This window comes from Athene noctua, chromosome 2 (genome assembly GCF_965140245.1).
Source record: "Athene noctua chromosome 2, bAthNoc1.hap1.1, whole genome shotgun sequence".
Classification (NCBI taxonomy): Eukaryota; Metazoa; Chordata; class Aves; order Strigiformes; family Strigidae; genus Athene; species Athene noctua.
Genome location: NC_134038.1, coordinates 72,402,960 through 72,424,116, shown reverse-complemented (window position 1 = coordinate 72,424,116; position 21,157 = coordinate 72,402,960). Strand labels below are relative to the sequence as shown.

At 39.0% G+C, this 21,157-nt stretch overlaps 1 protein-coding gene across 2 annotated transcripts in view; it reads right to left on the bottom strand.

Moving 5' to 3' along the window:
- EPB41L4B (erythrocyte membrane protein band 4.1 like 4B) overlaps positions 1-21,157 on the bottom strand; it is a 181,790-nt gene that overhangs the window by 86,038 nt on the left and 74,595 nt on the right. The window contains exons 5-16 of one of the 2 annotated variants that reach the window (XM_074899419.1): positions 18,943-18,987; positions 18,103-18,155; positions 13,730-13,850; positions 13,009-13,096; positions 12,375-12,463; positions 11,957-12,026; positions 11,618-11,787; positions 11,405-11,514; positions 9,342-9,372; positions 8,736-8,769; positions 7,558-7,625; positions 3,304-4,773 (exon numbers count right to left, since the gene is read on the bottom strand). In XM_074899419.1, the coding sequence (XP_074755520.1) occupies positions 4,626-4,773; positions 7,558-7,625; positions 8,736-8,769; positions 9,342-9,372; positions 11,405-11,514; positions 11,618-11,787; positions 11,957-12,026; positions 12,375-12,463; positions 13,009-13,096; positions 13,730-13,850; positions 18,103-18,155; positions 18,943-18,987 (1,027 nt within the window). In that variant the 3' untranslated portion in view covers positions 3,304-4,625. Of the gene's footprint in view, positions 1-3,303; positions 4,774-7,557; positions 7,626-8,735; positions 8,770-9,341; positions 9,373-11,404; positions 11,515-11,617; positions 11,788-11,956; positions 12,027-12,374; positions 12,464-13,008; positions 13,097-13,729; positions 13,851-18,102; positions 18,156-18,942; positions 18,988-21,157 lie in introns of those variants that run through there. The other variant, XM_074899418.1, reaches the window with a different exon arrangement.

Sequence of the window (21,157 nt, the reverse complement as noted above, 5' to 3'; positions counted from 1 at the left end):
GGACTAATTTTCCTGCAGGCCTTTCGACACTAAAATATTGGGAGTCTGTGTTTTTCCACTCTGAACTGTGTTTTTCCAAGCATTTGCAGTTTGCCTGTAAAGTAGGAAATAGTATTTCCTCTGAAATGGTTCAGAATCTCCATATTGTAGCACAAGTTTGGTTAGGGTGCAGAGGCTTGACCAGATGAGTGCTAGTGCAAGCTGGCTCTTGAAGAAGATTCATGGCTAGCAGTCTTAACAACAGAGACCTGGTGGATCAGTCCCTTTTCAAAGCACAAAACACACAGTCTGAGATTAATTTAAAAAAACACAGTTCATATTTTATGTCCATTAATGCCAGCTGGTCTGTAGCAGCTCTGGCTCAAACTCTTTGGCTACCATCAGCAATGCTGCAGTGACAGCACTCCCCTACAAGGCTGCTTTCCTTGGTCCTCCTTTTCAGAGTCAGAGGAAAACCACTCATCATCAGCAGTCTTTCCAGACATCTGGTGTGCCAGGTTAGATGGATGTGTGTCGAAACTTCTCATCTTCAAGCAAGGCAGTAGTAGCCTGCCTGCCTGATACACAAACTGGAATGACTTGTGGAAAACCTCCTCTGAAAACACGGTTGTGGCACTGAACTGTCTTCATCCTCCCCCTCAGAGGACTCCATCTAGCCAACTTTGATGCCTGAGAAGTGAGAGATAGACTCAATTTCATTTTTTCCCCATCTTAGACATTCCCCAGCTCATTCCTTGCCAGCAGCTGAAGCTTCATTTTCAAAATTACTTGCAAGCTCTAACACTCTCTCTTGCAGGCTGAAGAGACATCTTCTGCAACACTCATCCAGAAGGAAGGAAAAATTGTGTTTTACATCACAAGGCCGTAATATATGCTTTGTTCCCATCCACAATGTGAGAAAGCATTCCTCCTTTTGGTCAATTTCCACAGGGGTTCACTGATAAAAGGGTCTGGAGGGCCTTGTCGATTCCTCTCCTTAAAAGTGCAAATCCCTGACTGTCAGCTTTGGAAATGCATTACAAAACCTGATCCCTTTGTTCACTTTGTCTGTGACTCACATCAGCTAGAGAAAAATAACTGAAAATGAAAGTTTTAAAAAAAAGCCCACACTAAAATAATTTACCGAAAGCGCCAACACTTTCAGTATTGTATTTCAGTATCATATTTCAGTGTTCAATATTAGTCATTAGTTTGTATGCCAGAGCCTGGCTGGGGCTGAAGAGCGATGCATTTCAGCCCAAGTTACAGATGCAGTATCACCAGCTTTTCAATTCCCCCACCAGTTCCTAGGAGAGAGGATACAGGATTACAGAGTTATCACAGAGCAAAAGTAGCCCCCCTGCAAATCCAAACACAGAGAGTGGCGAGCCAGGCCTGAGCTCTGAAGAACTGGTTTTCAGCTTTATTAAATGCAGGAGGAAGGTATGCAGAGAGATCATCAGAAGATATCCTCAGCCAAGATGTATCAAGCAATTCTCCTGTGCTTGGAAGAATGCAGCCGATTACATGCTGGACTTCAGATCAGTGCAGTTTCTCAGGTGTCTAGCACTGTACTCACAGACACCACCGCCCACCCCCAAAAATGATGCAAGGGTAGTCTTTATCACCTGTAATCAGATTACAGAAGAGTTTCTAAGTGTATGCTGGACTGGTAAAAACAAGATTTCAGACTTGCACAACGAATAGACTTCAGAATGGGGTGGAGAAAGCCTGCACACACAGTGAAACAGGTACCGCTGAGAGCATGCTTTATTTAGATTCATAAGGCGGCACCTCCTTCAGGCAGTCTGCAATTTGTTTTAAACAACTTCCCTGTGTATTTAGAACACATTCAAACGGTGTTGATTTCTCTGTACCTAGAATGACTGTATAACATGCACTTTGGTAAAAATTGTGTGGCGTTTCCTCATGAGGAACTCCTAGTTAAAATAATTCAACAAAATGTATAAGCACTTACATATCAGGGCTATCAAGTCCCTGTACTGGGTCTCTGCATCTATTAACTACCAGTGGCTTCCTGTACCAGCACAAATCTAGGATGTAGTATTGATTTATACTGGCAGAGCTTTCCCAATATTTTATTTTTAAACAAAAGGCGCTACTACATTTAACAGCTGAGTTAGCCAAACATCTTCTGTCTTTCTCCTCTCTCCTTTCTCCCTACATAATTTGGTTTTCACCTGCAGTGTTCTTTGTGGCTTCAAACACAAAACTGTATTCCCAACATCACAAGGACTGTATTAGTCACTTGGTAAAAACAATACTGCGTAAGTAATGAGTGTGCTGATTTTAGGGAAAAAAATAATGTGCTTTTAAATTTAAAGCAACTTATCTCTACTACCCATATTCATCTTTGTTTAGGTTACTTAGGACACTGGCTTGATAGGTCAGTCAGAGCAATGCCAGGGTCAAGAGAGGAAACAGGTAGAAATGCTCCCTCTTCCCAACTGCATTCCAGCCCATTTGCTACAAGAAGCCAACTAAGACTAGAGCAAGGAAGGACAGAGAAATCGATCTCTTCTTACCTATCTGATGGCTTGGTGACTTTGCTGGTACAAATTTCTGCAGACAGCAAGGAGGATGTGGGATGAAAAAGTGAAAGGGGAGTGTAGAGTGCATGACCTCCTTCTCCAGAGAAGCAGAATGACAAGTGTTTCCCTCGGGGTGACACACACAAACTGCAGAATGCACAAGTCCCACAGATTGCTCTTCACCTGTGTGCAGACCTCCTGCATGAGGCATTTTAACACAAGGACTGGTTAGGCCTTGGGCTGTATTTCTTGTGATCTGTCAAGGAGATCCCTCATTCAGTGCACCTTCAGCAATAAACCAAACCACACATAACAACACATGATGAGGAGGAACACTGAGAACAAACCACACAGAAGCCAATGAAGTTCTATGACAAGAAAGATAACGTATTATGAATGTAGGTGTGCAAATCATGAAGCAACAATGCTCCACTTTAACCTGAGTATTCAACAAAACCCCTCCTCCAGAGCGCATTCAGAGCAGGAGATAAACTAGGCCCTTATTCCAATGGCTCCAATAAAGTTTCTCTTTCTTTCTTTCCCAAATAAAATGCTGCTGAAACAGAGGAAGACTAGACTGGGGAAACTGAAGTCAGCCTCTGGGATTACCCACCTTAGGCTTACTCTGGCATTTTCACATCTCAGTGCACAATTGCTTTATTGTTTCCACCCCCTCTACAGACTGCACTGAAAATGTCGATCCAGCACAGCATTAGTGATTCCAGGGCAAAACAGGTACAAGCATAAGGTGTATCATGTCTATCCACCCTCCCCCAACATCTTTCAAAAAAAAAAAAAAAAAGCATCATAACCAGAACAAGATTGAAAATTTTTATTTGTACTTAGCACATACAGGAAAGATCAAAACAAATATTAAAAGATAGCATTTGTAAACAAATATGTTTCACAAAAAAGTTATACACTATCAAATTTGCTCTGAAAAAAATTCATGGTTATAGCCGTTTATAAATGTGTATTTATCAAAATCACGTTAAAAACTACTTCATTTTTAAAATATCCCAAATGGAGATTCATCATTCCAACAGCTTCAGAGAGACCACAGAAGTAAGGCCTAATTAAGACAAATGCATGAGTTAAGATGGCACTATGATTTCCAGTTTAAAAAAAAAAAAAAAAAAAAGATCGGCAAGTGATCAAAATACCAGCCAAGCCTATTTAAAGACCTAGGTTTGTAAAATATACATTCAACTTTGCAAACATCTAACTTTAAAAAAATAGAGCTATTTCACAGGATCGTCCTCATCTTGTAGTGTACCAATTATGAGCTGTGTTTTCAAATCCACTCAGAGAAAAGTTATCAGTAGGTAGTTTTATGCGATTGTATAGTTCACTTCCATAATCACATTAAAAATAAGACAACAGCAGCACCCTTTTAGCAAGGATTAATTTTTAACATTCTCGCCTTTATAGCAGCAGGTATGGTTCTGGGGAATGCTATCAATATAATCAGTAAGTCAAAAAAAGGAATACGCATACTCCATTAAGTTTATTACAGTGTTCTTTCCTCACACTCAAAGTTAGGCAAGCACCTCATTTTTTGCTGCAGAATACAAAAATTAAAAACAAATGACACCCAAACCTATGACTACCTCAGTAGGCTCCCTTTGTTGGTGGTTCATAAGCCGTTTTGATTGCCAGTGTGAATTGGTTTTTCCTCCCTCCGATCTCCTATTTGCATGTCAACTAAAACTCAAAATTTCTCAAACTTCATGTATTAATTTGACTCAAAAGAAACAAGATAATAAAAATAACTAAGGCACAAATGGCTGATCTTCAACAGCAGGCAGAGGGTCACAGATTTGAAAGCATGGTAGAATGTAAATCCCCGAAAATATTTCTGGTCTCGGGACACTGAAAATTCTTGCCAGCTTTCACAAAAGGTTTTTCAAGATTTTTTACAAAGAAACGGAGAATAGTTTTCCCAAGAATGTCCATGAACACTAAACAAGGATGGATGTACATACAAAGACACACACTTTATGCACAATACACTTTGAACATACTGCAGACAGACAAGGACCATGGAATGCAATGATCGTCTAAGATGGCAGATGAAATGAAGATGGCTGTTTTTCAGAGAGTCGTCATGAGTTTATCTTGGTACACCATGCTTTGGACTCCTCCTAAATTCTTCTGGTTCTGTTCCTGGATATATCGTAAATTGCTGTCCTCTCCACTTGTGGGGGGTTTCCAATATGGCCTGTCATCATGATAGGGTGGCCTGTACCATTTGCACAGTTATTGGTTAGTGAGAGATGGAAGTAAACTTACGAGTGCTACACAGTAACGCGAATTCACCCAGCAAGTGCTAAGCATGCACACAGTGTGATGGGCAGCTATCAGGAAGGGAAGGAAATGGTGACAGACCTACAGGTCTGATGCAGGAGCCACTGAAGCAACTGGGAATCTTTTAGCTGATTTCAAAGGGGTTTGAATCAGAGCTCAGTCATTAAAAGCCCTCTCTGATTTCAAGTGTTACAGACAAGTGTCATGCATGAATGCTCCTGAATCCCAGAGGGATGGTGGGGAGGGAGGAGGAGGCTACAGGAGAACTGAACGCATACAACAAACAAGTAAAATAAACCATGTCATGCAAAAAGTTGGCCTCATGTAAATATAACTTTAAGGTCTAAAAAAATTAAGAAAGGCAATCCTATGAATGAAAATTTCTCATCTATAAATATTGCCATTTCATCAGCACTGATGCAGTTAATTACACTGAGGCAGCCTGTAAGTTACACAGTCGCTTTTGTTAGGATGCACACCTAGAGTCTATAATTAGTAGGGGTATTTCTCCGTGGCTACGTAGTCAAACTTGCAGAAGCACTAAGAGGAAAAATATTTTTTCATTATTTGGTCATTATTTATTGTTGCTTAGAGATAGTAACCTCAACCACTCCTACAGCGTATCCTGAATCATTGATGGGGGTGCTGGGTGTAGAATAAATAAATAAATATTTTGAACAGTATGTAGGAAACCACAATGTTTAAGATTCCCTTATTACCAAACTGAAGTTGCACCATTTTTGGGGTAATTTTTTTTAATGTTAGAAGAAATACAGGCAGGTTTAGATTTTACCCTTTTTTGGAGAGATTCTAGAGTTATATAATGACAACTGTTAAATGGAATGAATTTTCTCAGAAGACTGAACACTAAGTTAATTGTAAACAAGTAATTTCATTGAAAGGATTTTACTGAGAAGACTGAGACACAATTCCACATATTACTTCACAAATTATTCAACAAAAACCCCATATATCGCATGTGTTGCACAGGTAGTTTCATTTCAGCCCTTGACCCATGCTAGACTTGCATGTCCAGCAGAAAGAATTTCATGCATCTGTGGTTTATCTCAGGTTCATAGCTGGATGGATTAAGCTTTCTCCAATCAAGCTATCTATCTAAGATGTTAAATGTCCAACTCTTCCACTTTGACTTCAAGTTAGAATAACTTGAAGCTTGCACATTAATCACACATTTAATGCTTCTGCCTGACTGGGACAAAAATTCTGAGCACCTTTTCTACTGAGCTTGCACGACTGAGCTTTTAAGTATGTTTTTTAGCTTTACAAGCCTAGCTATAAAAAAAGCCATTGTTCATATTTCACTGACCTTAATCTTTGCCCAGGCAGCAGAGGGGCTGAAAGGGGAGGTTGTCTGCACAATCACAATACATTATTGTGCTTATTTCAATATCACTCTGCTCCAGGGTGAACTATTTGGCTTTAAAATGTTACAGACTAGTATCATAAGTGAAAAAATCTTTAGAAAAATTTCAGCAAAACCTCAAACGATTTATAAAATCATTACACTCTCTCAGCAATCACTAATGTGAAACTATACATTTTAAATCACACACAATTAAATGGACAAGTAAATCCTAAACACAGGAAGACTCTTGAACATGAAGTACAAAGTTAACTACCCAACTTAGTATCTTCTGTTTCTAGCATAGTGCTTTTTACTGCTGTATGCTAGGAATTTTAAGATGACCATGAGTATGTCTGCTTCTCTGCCTAACAAGGATTTCTAATAAAATATTTGCCTTTTTTCCTGTGTTCTCAGACTCAAATTTGGACCAAATTGTCTTTTCATCCATTTTAAGCTCAGCCTCATCTCCAGAGCCTGCTTACACTAAGAATGAAGTCTACCTATCCTGATGTAAGACTATAGAGATAAAAATGTAAGATGAATAGGAAGATTATGGTATTGGTATTTTTTAGTCAAGACAGTAATTGTCTAAAAATCTGAGTAACCTAAAAAGGTTACATTTATTAAGACAAAATAGCATCTGAGTTTTATCTCGGGTACACGCACAGACACATGTCAACGAGCAGGTGTGTGTCTCCACTGTGCGTTCCACCAAGGTGGTTCTAATTTGGAGTGAATTTCTTCCAAAATTTCTTTTCGCTCAATTCCTCTCATTAATAGTTCCAAAATAAAAAAGTATGCGAGAAGATAGCACAATAGTACACACAGGAATACTTTTGTGAAACAGTTCTTAAAAACTCAACACTACAATTTCACTTATTATCTCTAAATTGCCCGATACATCGTTCCACGTACATGTTATTTTTCCATATACATTTCTGCAAAATATGAAAAAAGAGCTGCAATGCAAGAATCTGCTCACTCATAACTTTACCCTAAAATGAGTTTTTTCTTTGTTTTAGGAAATTAAATACTGATCAAATTGCAATTAGTTTTATTGATGCTACTGAGCATCTTCCCATCTAACGTACTCCCCATAGAAATACACTAAAGTTGTATTTCAGATTCTGAATTAAAAATCAATCCCAAAAAAATTTTCATCAAGAAGATTAGGACATTCCAAAGCAAAATCTAAACATAAGTTATTTAATACTGCCTCTACATCACATACTTCTAACTTCTGTTTGCCTTTCTTGGGCAGAAACTTGCCAATATATCCACCAAAGCTTCAGGGCAACAGGTTAAGATAAAGAAAGAACTAACCATCTTTCTCACAAAGTGAAGATCGCTTACCTTACATTCACAGGTGTATGTGGATGCCAGTGTGGCTGAGTAGGATGTATATTAGGATGATACTGTGGCTGCAATGAAAACATTGAACGCGGTTAATGAAATCGTATAAGAACTCCCTATTAACTTTTTATTTTCCTGGGGCCATGAGGAACGTGCTCCCTGTGAGCCTTAGAAACCCCACTGTTTCAGACCTCCCATGCTACTGAGCATTTACATGAGACCTCTTGGTTATGAGCTTGCTCATTAGGACACACTCATGGAAAATGCAAAGAAAATTGCAGTTTGGTTTGAGAGACAAGCTAGCACATCTAGTGCTTCTCATAGAAACCACATCAAAAGAATGTCAACTTTAATCAAAGGTGAAGAGTGAGAAAGGTTACTATTATAATAGCAGTCTTCAGAAGGTCACCGGTCCTTGGTGACAGCATTTCTCTCTCATATCCATGAGATCTTGAGGAGAAACACTGAAACATCACTAGTGAGGCTTTTAATAAAAACAAGTGTTAAGACTAAGTTCTCATGCACACACTCAGTTGCTTTCTCAGTAGCACTGACTGCTAGTATCACAGATGAAAAACGGTTAAGGTTTTTCTCTGAAGTGTATAAAGGAGCTTGTTTAGAAAAACAAACATTTGACCAGGAATGAACTCCTTAAGTGTTGTGATGGGGGAGATAATTGCAACTTTGAACTTGTCATGGATCATCCAATGTGAGAGACTGCTCTAGACAAAAGATTACTCACAGAGTAGTCTTCTGGGGTCCATCATATTCGAAGGGGGGGGGAAGGGGAAGGGGAAGGGGAAGGGGAAGGGGAAGGGGAAGGGGAAGGGGAAGGGGAAGGGGAAGGGGAAGGGGAAGGGGAAGGGGAAGGGGAAGGGGAAGGGGAAGGGGAAGGGGAAGGGGAAGGGGAAGGGGAAGGGGAAGGGGAAGGGGAAGGGGAGCAAATGGAGTGTATTCAGCTTGCTGTGCATTCAAGAACACAGGCAAAGAAAGAGAGGAGTTCCTGCACTTTCTCCTTAACTCCCAATGTGACACTTTATTTCTGAACCACGTCAGAGACTCTCACCCCAGAGTAAGGGAAGGGGAACAAAACAGCTGTACTAATTACAGAGAGCAAAAATATTTACCACAAAATAAGAAAATGACAATATTCTCCTCAACAATTGTTATGCTCTTACCTGGTAGTTATGGACTTCAGGAGTATTTTTAGCACTAAGGGAGAAAAAAATTAGCTTTCATGTAATCAATACATCTATGTCACAGCAGCCTATAATTCAGGGTTCTACCCTTCAGGGAAGTATTACAGTGAAGTAAAATTCATATTCTTAAGGACATCAATATTTTATTCAAGATAGACAACACAGCAACTACAGTGCAAAAAAGAGGGGTGCAAAATTATTTTCTTCATTTTACATTTATGAAACAGGAACAAGTAATGCTAGATAAGATAGCATAATAGCAATAAGCAGAAAGGAAATATGTTTTACTTTAGTCTTATCTCAAAACACAAAAAGAAAAAAAAATTAAAATGGAAGCACTTAAAGTCTCATAGCCAGTCCCCAAGAAGAATCTGGTGCTGCATAATGAGAGATCCCAAAGCAATTCATTCCACACCAGGGAATTTGTTTTGACAAATCCTAATGCATAAAGGAGAGATCCCAAAGCAATTCATTCCACACCAGGGAATTTGTTTTGACAAATCCTAATGCAGAAAGGGTCTTCATAATTTTTTTTTCCCCGACAACAGCAATCGAGAGGTAGAGAGAACTTGAGCAGTCACTTACCACAGCTGTGCTGCTTTCACAGGATTGTTTGCTTAAAAAGAAAAAAAACAAAAAACCCTAAGAGAGGGAAAAAACCTTAAGACGTGAAATATCAGCTATTGTGACTGGGATGTTACACTACAGCTTAAGTGAATCCTCATACAGATATATGTGCACAAATGTGTCAGAATCTCAAGTGCAACCCTCTGCTACGTAGCATTCTTGTGTGAGTACATAAAGTATAAGGCAGATACAAATCTCTCTCTGTTTCTGCAAGAGTCAAAGCCCAAAGATGACAGCAGACAGTATTCTTCCCAAATGCCACAAAAGGAGGACTTCTGGCAGAGTAAGTTCTGCACAACCAGAACACTACTTTTCTCACCTTGCTGTAGCTACCATGTCAATACCACTGAGTCCCTTGAAAATCACAAGCTACCCCTCACAGAAATTTTGCATCTTACAGAAACCAGAGTATTCCTGAAGCTGGTAATGGCCTGTGTCTTATTACAGTGAATGACAGTCGCTAAAAAAAGCTCATCAGTTGGGAATGTGGGAAGGCACTGAGCAATCGTGAGCAACAGGGTCTTGGCTTGTGCTTTGGACAGGCTGGAAAGAACAGTGAAGAAGGCAGTGGAGTAATTGGGATGTATAATTTCTTTTTCCTGACAGACAGTGTATTTTTCAAGAGCACTGAAAAACTGCTGAGTGATACAGCTGAAAATCCAAGTCTCCACTGAACCCAGAAAACGGATAACAAACTTAATGAGACACTGTAGCAGTCTCAAAGAGACTGAGCTAGGACAGAATCCAACGCTTGTGGGCTGCAACTAGATACAGGTCTTAATGGCTAAGAGATGCATGAAAGACAATAATCTAAGGGGAGTTTTTCCATTAACTTAACAAACATGAGCTCTCTGGAGGGAGAACATCTGGGTATGACAGCAATTCTGCCTTGCTGCTATGCACAGAGAACTAAACTGAGCATAAACTACACTTTCTCTCTTCTCCCATCTCACAGACATAAGTATGAAAGCACTGAGACAAGTTATCACCTGCAGGTCTGACAGATCCTGTTATTGTAAAAATAAAACAATCCAGTCTTCAATTTATTAAGTCATCCACACTTACTACATAATTGACTCTCATGTATCACGTAACAGTATTTCACAAATTTAGTAAATTTGCATTTCCGTAAAAAAATGACATGTAGTAAGGAAGGGGGAGGGGGGTTTTTACACCCTCTCAAAGGCATGCATGCCTGTTACCCCTTCCCCCCCATTGTACATCAAAAACAAAAGTGCCCCCATAATACCACAAGGACTTTTCATGGAACTGAGATTCATATTCTAGGAATACAAAGGAGTGCAAAGACATCCTAAGGGAATGTCATCTCACCCTGCTTCATACAGTAACTACACCTCCAGCCTCAAGTAATACAGTATTTAGAGGGGGTTGTCTTGCAGTGCTCCTTCCTAGGTTTTTCTACAAGAAATAAAAATCTCAGCTTAAGTTCTCAAGGACAATCACAAAACCACCAGGGAAATCAATTCCTTGTCATTCCATTCAAATCCAGCACATTTCAATTCCAGAGAAAGCTAGTTAAGGTCAGACTCTGGATAGGTGAATAACATGCCATTACAGTCAGGAAAAGAGCAACAACTGCACAGCAAGACTGCTCAATAACCCTAAGTCTGGCTAGATAAGCAAGTCAGTGAGGCTTCTGGACACTGCTCCACTCTACGTGACAAATGCACTTCAAAGAAAACGTTGCATGCTTTCCCTCATTGTTTGATGCAACTTTTCTTCCCTCCTCAATGGAGCAACAAAAGAAACCATAGGTACCTCCTCCTCCATAGATGGTGGATGGAAGAATTAAGTATAGACGGAGATTTAAAACAGTAGATACAAACAATGGACTCTGACTTCGGAGGAAAAAAAACATGTACATTCTGATTTTTTTAGGTAGTCTGACATCTTTTGTTTTTTATACTGTGGTACAGATTTTATGGTTGTAATATGACATTTATAAAGGTTAACAGGACACCTGCATGACTGGTCAAGTGAACACAAGTACAAACACTTACCTTTAAAAGTTGAATGCCTTCGAGAAGGATATCGCTTGCTGGGCCTTCTTTCAAATGTACTAGTTCTGCGTAACCTTGTCCCATGTGTTGCTTGATACTCTGTCCGCCCACTTAAAATACAGAAACAAACAAAGTTAGCTACTGTCTTTTGCTGGATGCTGTACCTGCTCCTTTGTATAAACACAAACATACTGCTGTTACTTTGCTAAATACCTGAATCTGAAGCGTGATCCCAGCCTTATGAAGTCGGATCTACTAGATTTACTATTTGCTGGGGCTCGCAATCTGAAGAAAGCATGGTGCTCCACTGCACACTTCCACAAATGTTTGCACGTTTTGGCACTGTCTAACCGGAAAACAAATGTGTGCTCTTGCTCTCTGCCCTAAATGCAGAAACAAAAGCTTTGGAAGTTGGCATGCATGATATTAGTTACTGTCCTTGGTAGGAGAAATACAGCCTGGGCCAACAGTGTGATGAGCCTCCCTTGTGTTCTTAGCCTGAGCACACACCACACTTTGTTGGATCAGGCCCAAATAAGGGAAGAAAGTTACCTGTTCATCATCTTCTACAACCACAAGTGTTAGTTTGCTCTTTTTAAAGTCCATTTTTGTGATTTTAGGCCTAAACACAAGAAGCAAAAAGAAAATTAATGGAAAAATGGCATTTTGTAATCTAGGACCATTCCCCAAAACATATGAGGGATTTGCAATCCTGGAACACTTCAGGAATTGTAATAAAAATATGATTTCCTGAAAAATATGATTTCCTGGAAATGTGACTGTTTTTCAACAAGTATTTCACATTTGAGAGTGGGTACTTCTAACCAGACCAATTTACCTTCAGATTCAACCTTGATATTTTAATCTTGTAGATTCGATCTACATTAAAAATATTGTCAGGATCCCATTATGTAAAGGAGAAAGATTTCCACATTTTATCAGAAAGGAATATAACACAAAAACAGATTACCAAAAGAATAAGCCTATTTTGTTGGCTCCTTCAAAGATCAATATGCCCGTTGGTGTCAGTCCAAGAGCATATTCACAACCATCTCTTCCCTGAAAGCAAGCACAGAGTCAATGATCAATATGCCATTAGTAGGTAAATCTTACTACAGTAGTATGTCAAAATCCATAGCTTTTAAACTAAATGATAGGGTTTGCATATTTTTTAACATTACAGAGGAACACATGCATCTGTATGGGGTGCAAACTGGCAGGTATTGGCAACAGGAGGCTGCAGGGTGCCCTGGGTGGAAGGAGACCACGTGCTATCCCCAATGGCTCTGATGCCTGTGGAAACAGCCCTGCACCACCACTGCAGCCAGGGGAGCCCACACGTCGGCTCACCTGTGTTTAAGAGCAAGCAGTAGCTGCTGGGGGAAGGAGCAAAAGGAAAAAATTGAGGGACATGGGAAAAGGCATGTGGAAAGGAACCTTGTGGGGGACATAGCTGGAGATGCACTCCTGGGAGAAGCCCTGTGGGAGGGAGGTACTTCTGAGGGACCATGGCCCATGGGGCAACCCACACCACAACAAGGACACCCCTGAGGGGCTGATCCACATGAGGGCAGGGGTAAAATAAAGTATCACATGGATCTTACCTTAACTACATGCATATCTACACCATACATTTCCAGCCATTTGGCTTTGTTCAAGTAGCACAATTCAGCCTGAGCTGGGCTCTTTCCCCTAAGAACATAAAATTTTATTTATACTTTATGGTATGAAATTTTTATCCATTTAAAATGTTTTAAAATTCGTTCCTCTAACCGGTTTCTTTGGGCCCTCAATCTTAACTACACTAAACGGTATTTCAAGCCTGGCTTATGCTTTTACCCTTTTCCCTCAAAAAAAAAAAATCAAGAGGGTAAAAATTGAAAAAGGTCTAAAATTGCCAATAAGGATGAAAGTTCAGGTAAGACAGTATCACTGACATGTATAATATTTATTAAGAAAAGACAGGAAAAAGAGTTTGATACTACCCCGAACGCAAAACTTTATGTGTGCATGTGTGAAAGGAGGAAGAGAGAGAATTATTTCCAACATAAACAGGAAAAAGATCTGACTGCTTAAACTGTTATGAAATATAAAGAAAAACAAATTAAGAAAAAAACAACAAACTCACTCCATCAACCTTCCCTTAATTATCGCTTGCCATTTCTAGGGAAGGGGAGGGCTTAAAGTTTTTTCACAATACTTCTCAACTGACAAATATAATCACCATTTCATGTCTGTTGAAGGGGTTCTTGCAGACATATTTGACTTTGGAAGAGAAGAAAACCTCCTGTTGCTAGAGACACCACTCCCACACAGGTATCCTACCTGCACTCTTTCCATTTCTGAAAAATGTCAAATTCCATTGCTTCACTCTGGTTTGGTGCAAACCTGAATTCAGACACAAGTTCTGGTGTGTGCTCTGGGTGCTCACACTCTCCCAGCTCCGCTGCAACCAATCAGTTGAAAAGTTAAAAACATAAAGATCATGGGATGACCAGAAACATTTAATTCCATAATCTTCACTAAGACAGCTTGTCTAAATGATAGCTTGTAAGTTTCTAAGTATGCTTAGAAGAACTAAGAAACTAAGAAAGAATGCATTTGTGCCAATGTTGTTTAACTTCCTGCCCTCCCCCCCCCCAAATTCAAACCAGATTTTACATCAGAAGTCAGACAAACGCATTTGCAGGAGCAGTGTAGGGTTACAGTACAGAATTCTGACATTCAAGAATGTTAGAACTAAACCAGCTTAACTAAAATCCCTGGATTTTAAAGTATTTAAAGGAAATAAAGTTTCTGTTTCAGAAGAGGTTACTCTGAAACTTCCTCTCATTGCAATGAAGTCACAATTTTCATTCCAGAACACTTCTCATTCTATTGCATGCTTTGTTACACTACTGTTCATGTCAAAACATGAAAATAATATCTAGTCTCAAGAAACCAGGGACAAAGTTGTGGCTTTTTTTAAAGACCACAGCTGTGGTGTCATATTCAGATTAAGTAATTTTTAATGAAAGAAATGCTGAAGTATTAACATAATTGAGGTGTCACTTTCTACTTCTTTGCTTAGGGTCTGGTACCTTGTTTTCTAGGAGCAGAACACTTGCAAACTACTGAGCTCAGTAGTAGATGAAAGTGCTGAGTGACTGATGCCCTTAACTGTGTCGTGCCTGCATCATGCTTTGCTCCTGGAACATTTCACCTATACAAAGAAACTGCAATAGCTGCAATGTCACTGCCTCGGCACTGTGAGACAAACACCAGTGGCAAATACACCGTTCAGCAATACCATGTCACCTGACCTATGATTCCAAACTAGGCCTTTGCCAGTAGGTGTTTCTTGACAACTAATACTACTACTACCAAAAAAAAAAAAAAAAAAAAAAAGGCACAAAGGGAAATTAATCCCTTGAGGGAAACAGTGTTTTTGCTTCAGGGCAGTTTTTACCCTGAATTTAATTGACTTCCAGTCTTCAAAAATACCTAGGAGGGTACATTAGAACATAGTAAGTTACATTCAAAATGCAATCTGTTGATACTAGGTGATTTTGAGCACTTGAGCTTCACTCAAACATTTAGCATTCCTGAGGACATTAAACAGACTGAGCTCACTGATCTTCATTTCTCACTACTGCCTCAAACACATTTTTTATCTTCAACAGTAATCTTCCATGGTGAGTTACAGTATCCTTATCTATGTCTTTTTCTTTATCAGAGATATCTCAGCTCTGCTGCTGTTTCATCTAAATTGGAAGCCTATTTAACACAGCTGTTGCTAAGAATTACTGGCAGTCCAGTTTCCAGCATATAAGAGGGAGCCACAACAAACACATTAACAAGGAGGACTTCAGGAAAAAAAGTAAGAAATCAAGTTTGATGTGTTGACAATCATCTAGGCAACACATGGGAGATTTCTCTACTAGTTAATTGAGAGAGAAGGCAAGGAATGAAGGCTGTCTGTGCCACAGAGAGGATGTGTAATGGTAAGAATCATAAGCAAGTAGGACAAAAGATACACAGAGAATCTAGGGCAGAAGTTCTATGTACAATATCAGCCTTACTTCTCAATAGCTGCACTCACTGTTTATTCACTTTCAGGCAAACAAACAATGTCATAATTTTGATCTTTAAGAAACAGATCTTGAGAGAAGAACCAGTAAGAGTCTCACCAGCTCTCCACCCAGGGCAGAAGGGCAGCAGAAGAAGGGGGAAGCACGGACTTCACATGAGGATGCTGTCACTAGTGTCTTTCCTGGTGGAATCACTGGAATTCCCTGAATGCTCATCTGCACTAGTATTTTTCAACATAAGGGCACAGCAGAGGACCCATCTCTTCATCTGCAGTTTTATGACAAAGTATCATGCTTTGGCATGCCCTCTTCTGGTCTCTTTTTTTTTTTTTTTTTTTTTGGGTGGGTGGGGGTGGGGAATGGGAGGTGTTAAATAATATGTTTATATACATTATTCCTGTTCTTTAGTAAATAGCTGCATAAACAGGGAAATTTTTAAAAGGAAGTTTCCTAGAAAGTTTTTGAAAACTGCAAAAACATGTTTATCTGTAAACATACTGTTGATTATTTTACACAGAAGGGAAAAAAACATTTGCACTATCCCGTGAAGATGTCTTATGATTAGAACTGAAAACTGGAGATCTGAGAAACAGTTTCCTGTTGAATTTAATTAGTAGTTTCAAAAGCATACCTGGTTAAACACAAAAGCCTCGCAAGACTAATAAAATAGGTTAAAAACTTATTCTAACAGTGACAATTCAAGTTTCATTACAACCTTTCTGCAGATAATCCCTAAGCGAAGCATACGATTATGTATCTGATTCACAAGCTACCCTATACTGCAAATAGATGTTATCTGCTGCAGAAGTTCCTTCATGGGACTGGCAACAAGCCAACAATTTATGTTTGAAAGATGATTCACACAAAACACCAGCCTTGGAAACCGTTGTTTGAAACAAAGAAAGAATTACTGAAAAAGAACAACTTCTTTGGTAAAGAAAAGGTATGAAGTTTAAAAGCTGTCTTGTGAAGAGAAAAAGCTTTTCTTTCAGAGGGCTTGGAGTACCAATTCCTAAACAGACATTTATAACTTTTTCTTTGCTTCTAGGAAAGCCACACTAAGGAGCAAGATTGGATTTTACAGAGTAAATGAAAGCTGCTGAGAAGGGAATAATCATTTGACATTTCTTTAAAGTCTTCTGCTTAATTAAGTTTCCAATGTCAATAAAATGTAACAAATGTTATACCAAAAAATGCTAATTATAGCATATGTCAGCAGAGACAATAAATTAGTTTCAATAATGAAATAATTTTGGAGAAACGTATTGTGATGATGTCAAAATAGTAGAAAACTGAAAAAAAAAAACCCATCAGAAAAGTATAAAAGTATGTTCCCACAGACAGAGTCAAGAAGTGTTAGTTTGGTACCTAGCTGGAGACATTATAAACATGATGGATTGCTATTTTATTACATTTACACAGTAATCACAGGTATCAGTTACTACCCAAAATGTTGAGGCATCAAGCTATTATTCTTTGCTTGGTTCTCCTTGCTTAGACCAGGGGTGAGGTTACCAGTGTTTTTATCTACGGAAGCCACAAATCAAATACGGGCTCTAGATTTTAGCCACCTCAAAAAGACAAATGGAGTTTGCCTGCAGCAGTTTTCTGCACACCTAACAACCAGAGCTGTGCCAGACTGGTGTAGAAAAATAACCCACTGCTGTAAGATTTACACCTGTTGCTGTTTGGGACTCAATTCTCAGTTTTGACTGTCAAGTTCACCTACAATCACTGAGTTATCTCCATTGCTGTATTAAAGTAAGAGACTCTGCCTAAGCACTTCATGTGCCATTGCCAAACATCATCAGAGCCAGGAAGAGTGTTTTTCATTTCGATTCATTTTGCTGCTGATATGCCTAAAATGGTTCAGTTCACTGCACTTTATTTTAGAAAAAAATGAACTTGATTTGAGCTTCATTACACAAGGTTCTTTCACATCTGCAAAACAAACAACCTGAAATGGAATGAATACTTGTATTAATGCATCCACAGCAATAAAAACCTTTTTTCTACAATAAACTAATGAAACATAGTGCTCTAGGATTTTTTAAATCTTGTAACCCTTGTTCCTGACACAGAAGCAATCTTCCCCTTCTATTAAGAATTCTGCTCTCCAGTACCTGGCACCCAGTCCCTCCTGCCCTGTAAGCACCTCCTGTGCCACAGATCGAGGAGGCTGGCTCTCCTGAGCACTGGCCAGGCAGCAGGCAGCCCACGTTCAGAGCTACACTTGCAGGGATCCACCTGCTGCAAAGCATGTGCTGAAGGGCCAGCTGGCTCTTCAGGCTGAAGTGGTAACACTGCACACACCACAGCTGCTCCCTCGATGGGGAACTGTTTGGGATCATCCTCCCCTGGTCAGCCCCTGGTTTCCATGAAACCTGTGTCTATCCATGCCTTTAAGGCTCTTTCCCCTTGGTAAGTTTGCCAACGTTGCCTAATGTAGTTCAGAAGTTATGAATGGAAGGAAGGCAGGAAAGTGATCTCCATAAAATCTTCTCCTCAGGTAAAGAAATAGCATTTATATATGATCTGTGATAAAGCATTAGTAACACAGAGTGAAAAGAAACTAGTGTGTGAGTTTTCTAATACATTGAGACAAACTGTTTTCAAAAGATTGCATACCTTGAAGACATAGAGCTGCTAGTTCAACAGCAGTTTCATATGGGCATTTCAATCTTAAAAAGAAAAAAAACAAGCTATAAAAAACACATCTTCTTTTCTCAGTGAATTCCTCGTGCAATAAAGCTTAAAAGTAATCTGATAGAAGAAATGGAAACATTAACTTCCACAAGATATTTATGATATAAAACATCTACAATTAATTTTTACTTGCATATGATTATTTTCTAATTTGGTACGTTCTAATTAGCACTAAACACATTATATGCTCCACCATAAAACAAGCTTGAACTAATAGAGACAACATTAAATCAACTAAGAAACCACTCCGTCTTCAATACTGTATTTTAGAACATATGGTTTTGAGTTTTTTGGGGATTGTAATAAAAAAATAGAGCAAGTGTGAATTTATTGGCCAGGGTGAGACTATAAACACACAAAATGCTTTTGCAGGGTTGACCTGTGCAGAAAGTGTTGCACTTTATCATCTTTTCCTCCTCTATTTTCCTACCATATTGGAAAAATATGGCAAGCCCATGTTACATTTTCAAGTCATAAAATTCAGGACAGTCTTTGCTCTCTTTATACATTTCCACTATGTGGTCAATCCAAAGGTCTCTATCCATTCTATTTGTCAATAATATAATCACAATGGACACAAAGTCATATGTCACTTATTCTGAAGGAAACAAAAATGCATGTGGATCTGTAAATCATGTTTATAATCTGTGCATGAAAACCATAAAGAATTAAAAAGATCATGCAGTTAAAGTTTTAAATCACTAAGAGATGAACTATTATAAACACTTTCAATTACAGCTGCAAGAGCAAAGAGGTACTTACTTCCCTGAAAGAATGTCTTGCCGGAGCTGCAATACAAACAGGTACCTGACAAATAAAAATTCAGAAGGTCAAAAGTATATATAATGCCATTTTTCTAGCCCGGTGGCTAGTAAAATATCCCAATTCATTGAATAGTCACAACATTTTCATCAACTTGCTCTTAAAAGAAAAGGGCCTTTAGGATCACTTAGATATACCCTGCAACCTTCAAAGTTCCCATAGCTTTCACTAAAATCAAAAAGGAAAATCAAAAAGGAAGAGATTTTTCACTATGGGCTGTGTTAGGCACATTGTCCAAAGCCTTGCTGTTTAGGGATGTGCTCTATCTAAGCATACACCACAGCAACGTAAATGTTACTGACACTCCAGTGTTCTGAACTGGGTCTTGCCCAAGTCAAGCTAGAATTGAACTATAGGATCTAGACATAATGCAGATAAAGGCATGAAGGATTACCTTCGCAAACACAAATACAGAACATGGAAAAATTTCAAACCGGGCAAAATGCAAAGCTGACTGAATTTTCACTTCAAATAGCAGAAAAGTTCTGAATAAAAGAAACCTGAATTCCAGAGAGCACACAAATTTATTTAGGAGGCCAAGTAGGAATTTATAGCCTTCAAACTGTAGCAGTATTTTAACCTGTTCAAACTGTAGTAGCATTTTAAGCTGTTGCTAATCCTCGGTTCTAGGCATGCTTCATGTTTCACAGACACTCAGAGTTGGTGTTTGAGGCATGCAGAAGTGCCCCAAGTCATACAAGAGCTTTGTACAGGATAGGATGTATAGGATGGCGCAGACAAGCTCTGCACTGCTCTAGACACTGCGGGGTGAGGCTTGCAACGATGAGTGACTCAAGAGAAGAAAGTACAAAGCACTGCTGAGAGTCAAGCCAGTAAATGCAAACGTAAACCTCTCCTATGTTTACAAAGGATGCTAGAAAGATAAAGTGTTTTTCACCACAGAGGACGTGCTATGAACGCGGTGAAGGATAAACAGTTGGAATCAGATAGGAAAACAGAAATGAAAAGGAAGATTAAAAAGACTTCTCATGATACACTAAAGCAGAATCAGATTTATCCATGTTAGCTCTGTGTCACATCTGTGATTCACATACTTGGCTAATACCTGACTTGCCAATCAAACCTAGGTATTTACATTCATAGATTAAGGGTAGACAAGTATATTTCCTGTTCTTACTGCTTTCCCCTGATGATTCACAATCCCATGAACTCTTCTAAATTTGCAAGAAAAATCTGGGCAGTGGTTCTTCAGCCTCAGGGTCAGTGTCAGCCAGCCTGTGCAGCACTGCAGCTCTGCTCAGGTTGGTATGGCCTACTCTGGCTCCTTTTCTGCACGCAGACCAACAAGCATTGGCATCTCAATTGTTGATATTCCAAATTAGAAAAATACCTTAGAAAACTCTCCACAACACACATGTACTGACACATTCCTCCGTTGTTTTTCTAACTAAACTAACTAATCAGGACCCATAAAAGTGACATAAGATGTCTTCCAAAATGCACTGGATTTCAACTGTCTTTTTAAATTGGAAAAAGACAGTTTGAATGAAGCATTTCAATACTTCCCCATTACTGTGCTAATTATAAGAATATGATGTTTACAGCTTCAGTAAAAGCTGAATTTCACTAGAGAACAGGTCTCCACATGGAATTCTGAACACCCCCCCCAACCAGGCCAGATCATGGTTACTGTTAATAATAATTTTTCTTCCTCCTCTTGCTCCCATTCCATTTCCACTTGGAATAATTCTGAGTATATAGTTGTCAACCTTCACTTTTTACTCAACATGCTACATGGACAATATGATCCAGCCAGCATAAAGATTCTTAAAAATCAGCAACATCCAAAATTGTTTTCCCTAGCAAAAAAAGAAAAATGTAGCTATTTGTTCACTGTAAAATCAATTTCCAGTTCATTTTCATTTTCCTTCCATAGCTTCACAGTGGTCTTCTGTCATGCTTATAATTATAAAAAAATATTCATAAAGCTGAAAATTTAGCTGACTAAAGTGTTTTTCTAATTAAAATAGTCTTCTGAAATGTCACCTTTCAACAGTAATTAGATCACAATGCATTAGTGGTTAATACTTTTGGCGAAAATGTCTTACTCAATCACAGCAATGACCACATAGCTCAAAACCCCACATCTTGCAGTGCCTAGGATCATATGCCTCAGAAGATTAAACAAGAAATC